At 35.2% G+C, this 14733-nt stretch overlaps 1 protein-coding gene across 6 annotated transcripts; it reads left to right on the top strand.

The window, feature by feature from the left end:
• Nucleotides 1-1772: 1772 nt before the first annotated feature.
• LOC142982941 (antichymotrypsin-2-like) lies at nucleotides 1773-14016 on the top strand. 6 transcript variants are annotated; one of them, XM_076129728.1, is made up of 9 exons: nucleotides 1773-1926; nucleotides 3046-3146; nucleotides 5147-5281; nucleotides 5621-5827; nucleotides 6030-6128; nucleotides 6204-6344; nucleotides 7282-7491; nucleotides 7780-7924; nucleotides 9019-9172. In XM_076129728.1, the coding sequence occupies exons 2-9, from the start codon at nucleotides 3090-3092 to the stop codon at nucleotides 9159-9161; spliced, it is 1137 nt and encodes a 378-aa protein (XP_075985843.1). In that variant the 5' UTR covers nucleotides 1773-1926; nucleotides 3046-3089; the 3' UTR covers nucleotides 9162-9172. The 6 variants fall into 6 exon arrangements, with proteins under 6 accessions (XP_075985843.1, XP_075985835.1, XP_075985809.1 ...); XM_076129720.1 differs by lacking the exons at nucleotides 1773-1926; nucleotides 9019-9172 and adding exons at nucleotides 2490-2792; nucleotides 13880-14016; XM_076129694.1 differs by lacking the exon at nucleotides 1773-1926 and adding an exon at nucleotides 2490-2792.
• Nucleotides 14017-14733: the final 717 nt, after the last annotated feature.

Genomic DNA, 14733 nt, shown 5'->3' with positions numbered 1-14733 from the left:
GGGGCCTATTTTAAACTTTTAAAGAGAAATTTAGGTTGAAGGCATTGAGTCTCCTACTGGATCGTATATTGTACAGCTGCGTGTATAATTTGTAAAGTTTTTACGCATTGACTTCGACTAACTACTTACTTCTACAATTCAATGTAGAGTGCCTCTGAAAATAGTTGGTAGTACTACTAAGCGGGATGAAGGATTCTGGTTTAAGGATTCATCTTTACTTTTACTTTTTCATAGATCGTGAAGAAAGGACAGTATTTTATTTAGCAGAATTATTATACTTAAAGCAATTTTTTAGCCATACTCTGCTAAAGTAGTCTCTGGTTAGAACCGAGAGACTCTTTACTAGACTAATAAAGGGGTAAAATCAAAATCCATAGGTTTCGTGACGACAAATTTAATTTTTATTTAATTATACGTACAGACCAATATATTGTTTTACAAAAAAATGTTTTCAATTATACTTTTTACGATTTTTTTGAATTTACATACTTATAATTTTTACAGACATTATTTTTATTAATCACAGTCTAAAGGTGGGGGCACGCACTCCCCTGGCAAAAAGTTTACATGATCGTTATGAAAAAATGTTTTTTTATCTCCCTCGGCCCACGGGAACCTCTTCCCTCTCCTGAGCATATATTCGAATTCACGACATTCTCCTTTTGGTGGTGGTTCATGACTTAGAGCGTGGAAAGCTTGGGCTATTATGAGTGGAAAGCATAAGAAGAATAAAATCATTTTGTATTTCTTCCAGGTATTCTTGCCATGATGAAATCTGGGACAACATGGATTAGGTGGTATAGGTCCAGGACGACATTCTGACGGCGGTACTATCTTGTTTCCAGCGCCGTGCGCTGGTGGCGGGCAGCATGGTCCGTACGGTGGTCTCGGTGGACAGCACTTGGCATAATTTCTCGCTCCATAGTTGATATGTTTCAATCTGTTCAGCGTTCCAAGAGATATCATATTTTTGTTCACGAAAATTTTTGGTAGGTTTTCTTATTTTTATTAATTTTGTTTGTTCCTAAGGGAATATTTTATTTACATTTTCTAAAAAATATTTTCAATTTTGTTGACGCACGTTTAACATTTTGATTCCAAGGTATTTGAAAGTTACTTTACAGGCAGGAATAGTCATAATAAAAAGAATGAAGTAGGTTTTAATACAAGAAGAATAAAAATTTTAAACTGAATCGAGAAGTAATGTTTCTTTCATAATTCTGTTGATCTGTCTTTCTATTAAGGCTTTTGCGGCTAAATTGCTGAACCAATTTTGATTTCGCCGTTTACAATGTTGGTCTCATGTAAAAGGATACAAAGGTCATGGAGCTTACGGTCATTTATCGGGCACGTTACCCCATCCAAAGACTAATATTCAAAAATATTATATAAACTAGAAAAGTCAAAAATATCAAATTTGCCCGATCCAGGAATCGAATTCGTGTCCTCATCACTGCAGTCGGTTATACTACCGACGCGACGGTGCCACGGAGGCGGTCAGCAGAGTGGGTGCATAATTAAAAGGTTATTAATGAATAAAAGAAAATAGTGAATTGACCCTATATAAAAATGGCCCAGATGTCCTATTTACCTACAAAGGTAATATGCAGGTATTAAGTGTGCATTCAGATCACATTTTGACACGGAGCTGTCAAAGCTAAATACATTAGGTCGTCAACGTAGAACCTCTCAGTTTAAAAAAAAACATATTTTTCAACCTAGATGGCTACTCCGGTTATCCAAAAGTAACATTTTTCTTAAAATCATACTCTAAAAATGTTTTTTTATTAAATTAGTAAAGGCAAACTTGTAAGGTAATCGGGTAGGCTGTGATGTCGACAAGTGAGTCACAATAAAGTGTAATACAACAAAAATGAAAAATAAATGTTCGTTGTGAGCTGAACCCCCAGTGATAATACATAACAGGTACTGAATGGTATAACTATTCTTTATTAAAATTAATTCTTGACGTCAATTTTGTAGGTATAACATAATTCACTGAACATACCATTGCAGGTTTAACTGGCACCACTTGGTCCAGTGCCTGTACAGACCGTAGAGTATTTTTAAAATCATGAGCTTAGTTTTATAATTATACCCATCACTACACAAGAGAAATTTTACAACGAAGATGGTCATATGCTATCATAGTATGGAACACCATACTATAGAAACAAAAATTAAGTCCAAGGAATAAGACAAACCGAATGAAACTAGGCACATAAAGTTAAGATACTACAATAATGTAGGTTTTTGAGCTTAACGAGAATATCAAGAAAGTTATTTGTTTTTTAAGTAACCATTGAATTTTACAATCTCTGCTATAATAATTAAAACTGTTCATTAAATAAATACTTTAAATAATAATTTTATATGTACAAAACCATTTAGTAACCATTGAATGTTCAACGCAAAATGTTATGTCATATTTGACACTGACAGTGACACATTTCGTTTGATTTTGACGTTACTTTGTTTATAAATAAATATATTTTGTCCTTCTGAAATTGCCTTGCTTCCGCTTTTATTTCTTTTGGACTACTACTTTTTTTGTAGAAAAAATATAATAACTAGTGCCTGTTTAGCAAGGTGGAATCAGTGCGCCAATTTTTACCAGTACGCCTTAAATCTAGCCACATGCGTCGTGCTGATTTTCGTCGATACCGTGCGATAAGATTATAAGACTTAAGATTGATAAGTATAAATTGTTAGTGCAAATAAAAACGCCGGGTAGTTACTCATTATTCTACGTATCTATGAATACTTATAGATGTGGAAACTCTGTATCGCATGTAAGTTGAATTTGCTCATTTTGTGTTAATTTAGGTCTTTTTTATTTCAAACCACATAAATATTGTAAAAATAAGCAGTAACCTTGATTTTCTATCCCCCCTCTAATCGACTGTGAGTCACTCGCTGGCGAGAATGCGCGATAGCGATGTTGTGAGCCGGCGTCGTCTGGTGATGTCATCAATTTTCGTTGAGTGTAGGTGAATTGAAGCAGAAGTACGTTTGGAGCACTAACAGACACTTGTGTTGTTATAGTTATTCTATTTTCGGCGCTAGAAGTTAACAGTACCCAGCAAAACATGGATCCCAAGATTTTTGCATCTGCTGTTGCCAAATTTTCTGCCAAGTTCTGTAATGTAAGTAGATTTTTATTTATCTAAGTAATTATTTAAAAAAAATTGTCATTATTATAATGGTTTTGACAAAGATGCTAAAAAGCTGCTTGGATAACTGTAAAATAAACATTAGTCATATCTCAAAGAGAACCTAGTTATTGTTAATTTAATGTAATACTTTATGTAGGTATTTTTTTACTTCTTTGGGGTAGAAAGATAACTGTAACCAGCACTTGCATCAAATACAAAGTTAACTTTTTTTTAAATATTATTTAATACTTTATGTAGCTTAAATGTTTATATAATGTTAATGATTTATTATCACTCTGATATAGATACAGTGGAATTAAATAAAAAACAAAATGATTTTATATTCAGGCCTGTAGGTAATTCTAATTTATTTAAAAAATAGCCTTTATGTACTTATGAAATAACAAGCAAATTTGAAGCACAATGAATGAGAAGGTATTATATGATACCTACTATTCATTCTGAAGTACCAAATTTATTTGACGAAAAAACATAAACTAGCAAGTATACCTAATTAACTTGTATAACATTATTTTATTTTAACTACTAAAGGTTTCATGAGCTATTAATTGATCATTTACATCTTATAGTACTTCAAAACTAGGACATTTTAATAAAAAAAAATATGTTGAAATAAAATTATATGTGGGTAGGATGGTCCATACAAAATACTATGATAGTATGTTTGGTAAAAATACACTTTGTACTTTACAAAAATGTAATCTATTACACACTTTATCAATAAAGAATCCGATTTGCGGTGCACTTACGGATTTATATAGATAAGGATTAGTATCTTTAAAATATTATTAAATTCTGAAAATAAAATTGTGTTATGTAAATAATGTCAAAAATAAGTAAATCAAGTTTCCTAAATCTTTAAAAATTAAACCTTTTGATATGTTCTTGTAGATTTCAATAAAACTGCTTTAAAACATTTTTTTACTCAGCTACCCACAATTTCTATTTAAAAGCAAATGCAATTCGTTATGTTCACATTTAAAATATAACGTTTATGCGTTAACGGCAAATTTATATATAATTGGACAATTGGACAACTCATTTCAGTATGATTTTTTTTTTCGGTATGATATGCGCTAAAACATATTAAGTGTCGAAGCGGATGAATGATGCCTTTTTCACCTGTAGGTACTTTCTTGTATCTCTTCTTTTTATTTGCCATCCTGGCTATAACATGGTGCATACATATTCTGATACACAAAGTTATTTGGCATACAAGTAAACACGGAAAGAAAAACTATAGGTATCAAGTATCATAATTTGTAAGTAAATAACGACATTGATTTATACCTACGTTGATCAAAATGTCTGAACATAGCATTCTTATCAATATACAGAATAAATAGTCTATATCGTTTTAATTTTAACTTAGATAAATAATAAAATGACAATGACAAATTACTAGTTTAATCCACGAATTTTGTTATTTAACTTTGAATTCTTTGGTTTATGTAACGGCAGATAGTTGAGATAGTGCAGACTTAAAAAAATCATTTTCTTAAAAAAAGATTTAAAAAAAATCAAAACGCACGTATACAGAAATAGCTTAACACCATTATACCAAAGCAGTCCAAATTATACGGAATTCTTATCATACATTTTGAAATGTTGAATGTTACAATCAACTATTACTGTGAACTGTTCCCAAGCTCAAATGTAATCGAACTAGCAAAAAACAATGTACAGGCACAACCATTGTACTCCGACCTTGAACTAAGGCGTTAGGCTACACAGTGCCTGCTTCCGACATTTTCGAAACAAAATTTAGTCTACAGCCAGTACTTATCTAATCCATAGAGACGCTTTAAAAGATTCGTTCGATAATCGAATAATGCACTTATTTTTGTGCATCGATGATAAACAAAATCGATAAATCTTGATAATTAACAGTTACAGGTAATAAAAAAGTTCACCGGCTTTATAATATTTATACATTATAATAATATAATTATTATTGATTATGATTTTAGGAATTGGACAAAAGCAAGAGCGTGGTGTCCTCACCGCTATCAGCAGAGTTTGTTCTGGGACTTTTAGCTCTGGGTACCACTGAGCCAGCACATTCACAACTACTCAAGACACTCGGAATTGCTGACGATAATGCGGTAAGGAAATTTTCAAAAAACTGGAAGTGTCTTAATTCTCTACCTGTCTGATTTCTGATTCACCCTTTCTAATCATTTACGTTATTGCTATTCAACGAATACCTGCTATCTATACGTGACTGATAAACGTCCAAAAATAACTTGATCAATTAGCAACCCGGCCACGATTTGACCGTACCAATGAGGATAACATATCACCACTCAAGTGCAAGTTATACTTCAATCACTCCATCAAATTATGATGGCACATAACAGTCATAATAATATGCAAACGCTGTCCTAAATCGATAAACAGATAACAATCGACAACCTTATTGTACGATGGTAATGAATTTTCAGATTCGTTCGTCATTCGCCGCGGTATCGTCCAAGTTGAAAGCGATCAAGGGCGTCACACTGAATGTAGCCAACAAGGTGTACATCATGGAGGGTTCCTACGACCTACACCCTGAACTCAAGAAAGATGCTGTCAAAGTATTCGATGCCGCTATGGAGAAAGTAGACTTCGCTGCAGCTTCCGCTGCTGTCAAGAATATTAATGATTGGGTACATTTTCTAACTAATTATTCAACAGACTATGTGTACGGTAGAATCAATAAGCATTATGTACATGTACCTACATATTGTACATATATCGTTAATATTTCCCGTAGTTGAGGCGTACCTGGAGACATTTATATCTTATACGATAATACTTGTTTAGTAACCAGTAGATAACGAGATTTTATTGTAATATTGGATGTTTCAGGTTGAAAATAAAACGAATAAAAAGATCAAGGACTTGCTTTCTCCCGACAGCGTCAACTCCGACACTCGCCTCGTGCTAGTCAACGCTCTCTATTTCAAGGTAAACATCTAACATAAACACTGCGATCTTGTATTTATAACATTGACTTATTTGCTTCTTTGATTGTTTGTATAGGGTTCATGGAAAGAGCAGTTTAACCCGTCACACACCCTCGACCAACCGTTCCACGTCAACGCGGCGTCAACTATCAATATTCCAATGATGTACAGAGAAGGAGACTACTCTATCGGCCACAGTGAAGCACTTAATGCTCAGGTATAGTTTACATTACATTTCAATTCATCGGTATTTTTCTTATTCTATAACGATTTGCCTAAATATTTTCCGTATTACAGCACGATTATTAATAGCTATTGATTCTGTGAATAGTTCGGTTCGAGCAGCGTTTCGTCTAAATATTAGTGATCTACATCTATTCATATGCACAAAGAAGTCTCATGGTCATATAAAAACGGTTAGTTGAACATTAGCAGTTAGAGTGGGAAGCCTACGCGGCTATGATTATAGGCAATTATGATTCACGTATGACAATAGGTAGGTATGTACAGACGTTGACTTAACTCAAAATGTTTTAAGCAGGTAATAGAATACAATTGGGGCAAAAGCCCACCTACTTATGGCCTGTGTACTTCCCAACAGGATAATATTTTATTAAATTATGACCATATAGGTGACTAGTTGACTAGTGTTGCTCCCCAGACATACAATGTTTCCTGTCCTATTTCAGCAGCTATTACCACAAATTTTTGCGAAATCGGTGTACGTAAACCGCGATTTATTTTGTTTTAACCTATTGAACTCATGACGTATACATATTTAATGTTGCTTATGAAATCGTGTTGAAATTAGCTAAAATGAATCAGTGCTTTAACTCTGACACATCGATGACTGGACACCACATGTGACATTTTTTGATAAAGATAATTAAGATAACATTACATCCGCAAAATAATTATATTTTGTAAAAGTGCTACCTCAAAACCTAGGGATCTTTTCATATATTATTTACGTAGCTAGCCGTAAATGTCTAGCCAGGAAGCCAAAATATTCATTTTGGCTCAGATTTCTCCAGATCGCCTTTGGAGTTGGCTTATAGCCTTTGCAAAATAAGATGATAGTCCACAAACAAGTTACCACTTTATATCTCGCTCTTATAATTCCACTAATAAGTTACATACGTTTATTTTTACAGCTGCTGGATATTCCATACTTGGGCAACGAGGCGAGCATGCTGATTGTATTGCCGCAAGAGATCGAAGGACTCGACGGTGTGTTGAAGAAACTGGCCGACGGACACGACTTACTATCAGACATCGACAATATGCACCAAACCAAAGTACAAGTCACCATACCCAAGTTCAAGATCGAAACAGAGATTGACTTGAAGGAGCTCCTACCTAAAGTACGCGAATATTTTTCTTTTTCTTTCTAAACTAGCTTTTACCCGCGACTTCGTCCGCCACCTGAATTTTCCTATGGAAATGCATAATTTTCCCGGGATAAAAAGTAGCCTATTTCCTTGCTCGGGTATCATACCAAATTTCATGCAAATTGGTTCAGTAGTTTAGGCGTGATTGAGTAACAGACAGACAGACAGACAAACAGAGTTACTTTCGCATTTATAATATTAGTATGGATTTATGCATTAAAATGTCCAGCGTTTTATAATATTGTTTGAAACATTTTTCAGCTGGGTATCAACGCTATCTTTGACATGGGTAACTCGGGTCTTACAAAGATATTGAACCAGCCAGAGTCGTTGTACGTGTCCAAGGCTGTACAGAAGGCATTTATTGAAGTCAACGAGGAAGGCGCTGAAGCCGCGGCTGCTACTGGTAAGTGTCGTAATAATTATTGCACCAGATAATTAGCAAAAGATAGTCGAGTGGATAACATAATATTTAAGCTATCTTCTGGCCGTCGCGAGAATATTTCCTGGGATAAAAAGTGGTCTGGGTTGATCCCGCATATTTTTTTTTTCAAATTTTTCGCGTGAAAAAGTAATAAACATCTATTCCTAAAATCTAAACTTTCGCATTTATAATTTTAGTACGATAATGTTTCGAACTTATTATTCGTGAGCGTTCCTACATCATCAATAATATTTCAATCGCGTTATGATCGTGAAGCTTGAACTCGCATTCAATTTCCTCGAGACTATTTATTGCTCATTATCTGTGGTTGTTATTAATATAGTCTTATCTGCATGTCTGGTGGGTTTTTTAATCTGCATCGCTGGTGGCGTGATGGTTAATTCCCAATACTTGTCATATAGACGCATAAAGTTTTGTTTTTTGTTGGGTTTTCGGAATTTACCTATACTTATCTTTCTGCATAACTAACATGTCATTCTGTCGATATTTTTATCAAACATTCCGTGATTTTATGACATGTCATTACTCGACTTAATTATCGCTACTGACTCATTTCGTTTCATAAATTTTATCAAGTTTCCTTTAAAAGATCCGTGACTAACAAATACCGATTTTGTGGTCAAGATTTTTCTTCGGTATTTCCGCTTTTGCATGTTCATTTTGTCCAAAGTACATGATAAAATCGTTGTGGAAGATAACCTTATAGATAATGGTATTATCGATCCTAATACGAGCAAATTTTTCAAATTATTCGCACCTAATGCCTGAATATTTGCTTTTACTAACATTTTTAGATAACAATAAAAATCAAAGCTGATTTACTTGTAACTATTTAACTGCACCTTGTAAAAATACACTTTTTTATTGACATGTTATGTATCCCTTTTTCGATAAGATAACAAATTGAGGTCTTTTACTGTGCTATCTTATCATGGTATCTGCTGGTGCTTTGGACTTGTATAGTGTAGAATGTAGTACGTGAATATTTGTTGTATGTGGGCTGGTATGTGAAAGTATTGTGTATCGTCTGAATGGTGTGATGTGTGCACGCGCAGCGGGCGTCCGCAGCCGTCGTTCGTTGCCGGACGCGTTCGTGGCGGACCGGCCGGCGCTGTGGTGCCTGCGACTAGGACACACCGTGGCCTTCGCGGCCGTCTTCCGCCCGTCCGAGCACGAGCCTCAACGCGATGAACTATAATGGTGTGTGTGGCGCAGGCATGGTGATCATGATGCGGTGCGCGATGATCACGCCCGAGTTCCGCGCCGACCGGCCCTTCCTCTACGTACTGCTCGGCGCCAACCGAGCTCCACTGTTCATCGGTGCCTTCCGCGGCAACTGATGCCCTCGTCACGTGCACACGATACATGAGCCGACACAACAGCTTGTTATAACACTGAACACGCAAACGAGCCGCGATGTTGTCTGCAGCTTTTATTGTTTTGCTACAACTATTCACTAGTTTTGCACTTTTAAAGCCGATCAAAATAAAGTTGAAATAAAAGTAATAACAAAGTTCTTTATTTGTAATGTATCGCTCAGGAGTACTTCAAACGCGATGGGCATCTAGGAGAGTACAAATCATAATAATAGTTTATTTCCTTCAATATTTAGATAATTTGAAATAACAAAGTTTCAGACTGCATCTTGGATCTATTATAAACGCACTTACGTTAACCTAAGAGCAAATAATTATTTACTGTTTTTATGTACTTATAGAATATTATTTTTTATTGTTATTAAATGTTTGTAATATAAAACATTATTTTTTTGCCCTAGTATTAGGTACCTACCTTAAGTCAGCTAATTCGTAAGTCGTAACGGTTTAAATGAAGTATAAGTAATTGGTGAAGGTACCGAGAAGTGTTTGCTAGAATGCTGCAAAATCATTATAATTTCTTATTAATATAGGTACCTCACGCATTCTTGTTTAGTTTATCCATAAAAACTTATGGCCCAATCGTTCTAAAATATATTTAACAACGTAGGTACTAGGTAGGTATTAGATGGTTGTTGTTGGTTTTGGAGCATTTAATGACTTTTTAATATATTTTTAAGAAGTACCTACCTGTATTGAGAAAGTCTGCGTTTAAAATAGGTAAATAAGGTGCACACAGAGTTGAACCAGTCATATTTTGTGCAGGTAAACAGGGTATTTGCTTTCAGTAGTATAGTGTGATTGTCTGTAATGTTAGCCGTGGTTATGGCACTTGTGGCTCTACTAGCGTGATCTGATGACGCACGTATTGATTGGATTGCAGCCATGGGCATCGTGATGTGTTCGCTCATATTAGACGAGCCGCCGACGCCGACGTTCGTGGCTGACCGGCCCTTCCTTGCCTTCATCATCGTGGACGGAGCGCCATTCTTTACGTCAACATATCGGGGGGTCGAAGAATAAGCCGTATTGTGGCAACTTAAAAAATGCATGTTTTACAGCCGGTTTCACTACCTTCATAGTGTTGTATAAAGCCACACATTGAGCCGTTAATACAGTAGCCGATTTCTCTTCGCCTCCTGGGTTTAACCCTTTAACCGCCACGGCCGGCTATACACGACATACTTAGGTATCAGAAAGTGGCACCAATTTACTGTAGCTTTAACACTTCTTTGTTATTCAACTTGTATTAATATGTGATTTGTGAAACCGCAATCCCAAAGAGAACAAAGTTCAAGTAAATTAATAGATTATGTATTCCTACTTACTAATATGTATTATATTATAACGTTTTTTTATACAAGCAGAGATATATATATATTTTATAAATACCTACTTATGTTTTTTTTATTATAAAATACCTGCAATTATTCTAAATTTTACACTGAACATAAGCAAGTCGTGTAGGTAAGTACATATCAAAATACCTACGAACAGAGATAAACTTAGTACGGTAACTAGGTACCTACTCTATAAAAAGCTTCAACATGAATTTGAAGTTTTTGATAAGTAGGTACGTACCTTTGGTCTGTCACAAAAAGTTTCGTGGCAGACCATTTGTATAATTACAACGTCGTGTGTTATTCTACTTTTCTAAAAACTTCTTCCGTTCATACGTTGCTCCCTTACAAAAGAAGTTGAAACGTATTCTCTCGTACATAGTACACATAACTCAATGGGGTAAGCACGGTTATTCGCTTTTTGTTTGTTTGTTATGTTGGCCGTGGTTATGGCACTTATGACCTACCTGTGTGGTCTCATCACGCTCGTATTAATTGTATTGCAGCTATGGCACCAGCCGCTTCGTGCTATTTAGGTATGCCGCCCAAGCCGAAGTTTGTGGCTAATCGGCCTTTCCTTGCCTTCATCGTCGTGGACGGAGCGCCACACTTTACGGCGTCATTTCGCGGTGTCAATAAACCAAATTGGCAATAGTTCAAATTTATTTTACTACTTCCAGATTGTTAAGTCTCTATCTTATGTAGGTGTACAAAATACCTATGAACAAAAGAAAGTTTTTTTCAATAAATAAGTATTCCAAGTAGTTCCAAGTCCCTTTTTTTTAAATGATACCTTTCGCCTGCGGCTTCTTGTCTCTTATATGTTTAGTGACATGATAGACTATTCGAATAACCACAAATATCTGCATTTCTCTTCATGCAAGAGAGGATTATTTCTTATAAACAAGTTAACCTCGATAATTATTGTTGCGTTTGAAATTGACAATATTGCTTTTCAAATAATGTAGTCGAAGCTGAAACTGTCAATCAATTCAAAAATAGACTGGACAAATATTTTTTTAATGAATGATTACATCATAGCGAATTACCAGGATACAGGCATTAACCAGTTGTATACAACTGCATGCCTGCTAAATAAATAATAAATAAATAAATAAAATAGGAAAAGAAAACACAAATTACCTACATGCTAAAAAGTGCCTACCTGCTTTAAGCCAAATCATGTGCATTGTCGTTAAATAGCCTGTTCATTGCAGACGATAACCAGTCATAATTTGGGCGGGTGAACGCCGATTTTCTTTTTCTATACTTAGTACCATGTCATTGTTGATAAAATTGTCATGTTCGCCGTGGAACTTATGGCTCTAATTGTGTGATCTCACGACGCGCTTATTGATTGTATTTCAGCCATGGGCATCATGTGCTACTCGGCCATAATAGACGAGCCGCCGACGCCGACGTTCGTGGCTGACCGGCCCTTCCTTGCCTTCATCTTCGTGGACGGAGCGCCACACTTCACGGCTACATACCGCGGTGTCGAAGAATAAACAATATTGTCACTACTTCAATAGCTCGATTGTCTATAGTCGGTACTGTCGAGTATCAAAAATTGGACATTTAGAATGTACTGCCAAAATAATTCCTACGACGCCCGTCAGAGGCGCTGATCAGATTTTCATACATAATTTCTCGATGACAAGGCGGTTGTCGGTAGTCGCTAGCAGTAGAGAATCGAGCTACAAATATGCATGCTTTACAGCCGGTTTCAGAACTTTCCATGTATTTATCTAACACGTTTGACGGATATGATATCCAGCTCTTATTTGTATGTTCTTTGTAATACCGGCCTCTGATATGCGTTAATTATGATATAATCCCAAAGAGAACGTAATTCGCTGGAGTCTATCTAATACTATCTATAATGTACTTATTCCTATTTACTACTAATCTATACTAATATTATAAAGCTGAAGAGTTTGTTTGTTTCTTTGTTTGTTTGTTTGAACGCGCTAATCTCAGGAACTACTGGTCCGATTTGAAAAATTCTTTCAGTGTTAGATAGTCCATTTATCGAGGAAGGTTATAGGCTATATATCATCACGCTACTACCAATAGGAGCAGAGTACCAGTGAAAAATGTTACAAAAACAGGGAAAATTTTTAACGCATATGTAACGCAAGCGAAGTTGCGCGGGTCAGCTATTTATTATAATAATATTTTTTATACAAGTAGAGATATATATTTTACGCACATTTATGTTTTTTAATATAAAATACCAACCTCCTTTCATAATTTCAAATTACTTAGTAAGTAATAATACTTAGGTACTTGTTTTGCGTTACACATTTTGTCTACGGATAGGAAAACATTATCACAGTACCAGAAGAGAAAAAAGAAAGTACGGTAAGTAGGTACCTGCTATAACAAAAATTTAACAAAACCATTCAGGTTTCTAACGTTCAAGCATGTGATCATTATATATTTTGTAAGACAGAAAGAAATTCGAGAAGTCGTTATAAAACCAATTGCTTGGGAAGCGCATGACATAGTTACCAGTCGAATAATATTACTTTGAAGGTACAGCAGTAAATTATACCTACTTACTTATTTATCTTATAAGTATAAACAAAGCAAAGCAATATCAATAACCTAGTCTGTAAGTAAGTAAAGGCCACTAACACAAGTTTCATAATATTGAGGTGTTCATTAAACCGAATGATGTGCAGTCGATTCCTAGTAGGTATGCTGATTGTTAACGCAACATTGCAGATGACTTTAGTATACCTAACTATAAATTTAAAATTAAAAAAACCCGATTCTTTTTTCATACTTTTTCTATATTGGCTAGTTAGGTTAAGCCGTTCGAATATTCCCACCACCAACTTTCTCATCATACGAAGCAATTTGAGACCATCCGAGTAAATTTCCTCTCCTCCCCTCACTTTCACCCCCTACAAATTTTTAACGGCTCAACCGATTTTCATCAAACATGTCTAAGAACACTCGCACATAGTAACCTTTAATACAAAAATAAAACTAAACCGAAATCAATGCATCCGTTCAAGAGTTAAATGATGCCACAGACAGACAGACAGACACACACACAGACAAACAGACAGAGAGACACATCAAATTAATTTTTGCGTGCGTCGGGGGAGTTAATGAAAATGCATGGTAATACCTAATACCTACCTCATATTTATTATTTCTTCATATAAAGTAGGTACTTATTGTCGCAGGCGGAGGTATCGTGATGTTGTGTGCAAGAATCCCATTCGTCATCGACCGACCTTTCTTATATCTGATTCGCTGCTCTCGTATACCACCACCCTTCATTGGAACCTTCCGAGGAGTACCTTAATTTTAGTGTTCCTATGAAGCTAGTATTTTTCGCCTGATGTGCTTCAAATTGTACCGTCAAAAAATTATAAGAAATTACTATTGTTGATTAAATCTTCTTTTATTTGCCTGAAATTTAAACTTACCTGCTAAAATGTTTACCTCCCTACTGTCCTGAAACAATATTTGGAGAATGTAGTTTACTTTATAAATGTATTTTACGTTACTCTTAAGTGTTACGATGTCTCGAATTCACTATGTCGGACCTCTTCCAATATCTGTAAGCCAATGAGAAACATAAGGTTTACAAGAAGATATCCATGGTTGCTTCTAAGAATGTGGTACTAAAACAAAGTACCTAGTTCTTTAGTTAAATTCTCGAATGAATTTACTGAACAGCATCTCTAAATCCGCACATTTTACCACTGACTCGCCAGACAGACAGCTCCTAAGAACAATGTTTTAATTTTTACAGTAACTGTGGGATTGGGTGCATCCCCATCGGCGCCGCCAGTTACAACACAATTTAAATGTGACAAACCCTGTTTATTAATAATGGTTCGGAAGAAATATCCAATATTCTGGACTCTATACAGAAAGCCTTAAATAATGACTGATAACGTATGTACTTAGTGCACTTTTATTTCTCTTTTCTAATTGATAAATAAAGACTTTGCCGAACGTAAAAATATCAGAATATATCTGGCCCTACTAAATAGTACCTAAATAATATAATATTCTTTTTTTATACTTT

The sequence above is a fragment of the Anticarsia gemmatalis genome, chromosome 2 (genome assembly GCF_050436995.1).
Source record: "Anticarsia gemmatalis isolate Benzon Research Colony breed Stoneville strain chromosome 2, ilAntGemm2 primary, whole genome shotgun sequence".
Classification (NCBI taxonomy): domain Eukaryota; kingdom Metazoa; phylum Arthropoda; class Insecta; order Lepidoptera; family Erebidae; genus Anticarsia; species Anticarsia gemmatalis.
Note: the sequence above shows the minus strand (reverse complement) of the source record. Positions and strands in the feature narration are given on the sequence as shown.

Bases quoted from the DNA above. Each gene is read 5' to 3' on its own strand.
- LOC142982941 (XM_076129694.1), top strand. From the start codon at position 2,771: ATGTGGAAACTCTGTATCGCAT. The intron at 2,793-3,045 runs GTAAGTTGAATT...GTGTTGTTATAG, and splicing joins GTGGAAACTCTGTATCGCAT to TTATTCTATTTTCGGCGCTA. The intron at 6,345-7,281 runs GTATAGTTTACA...TTATTTTTACAG, and splicing joins GTGAAGCACTTAATGCTCAG to CTGCTGGATATTCCATACTT.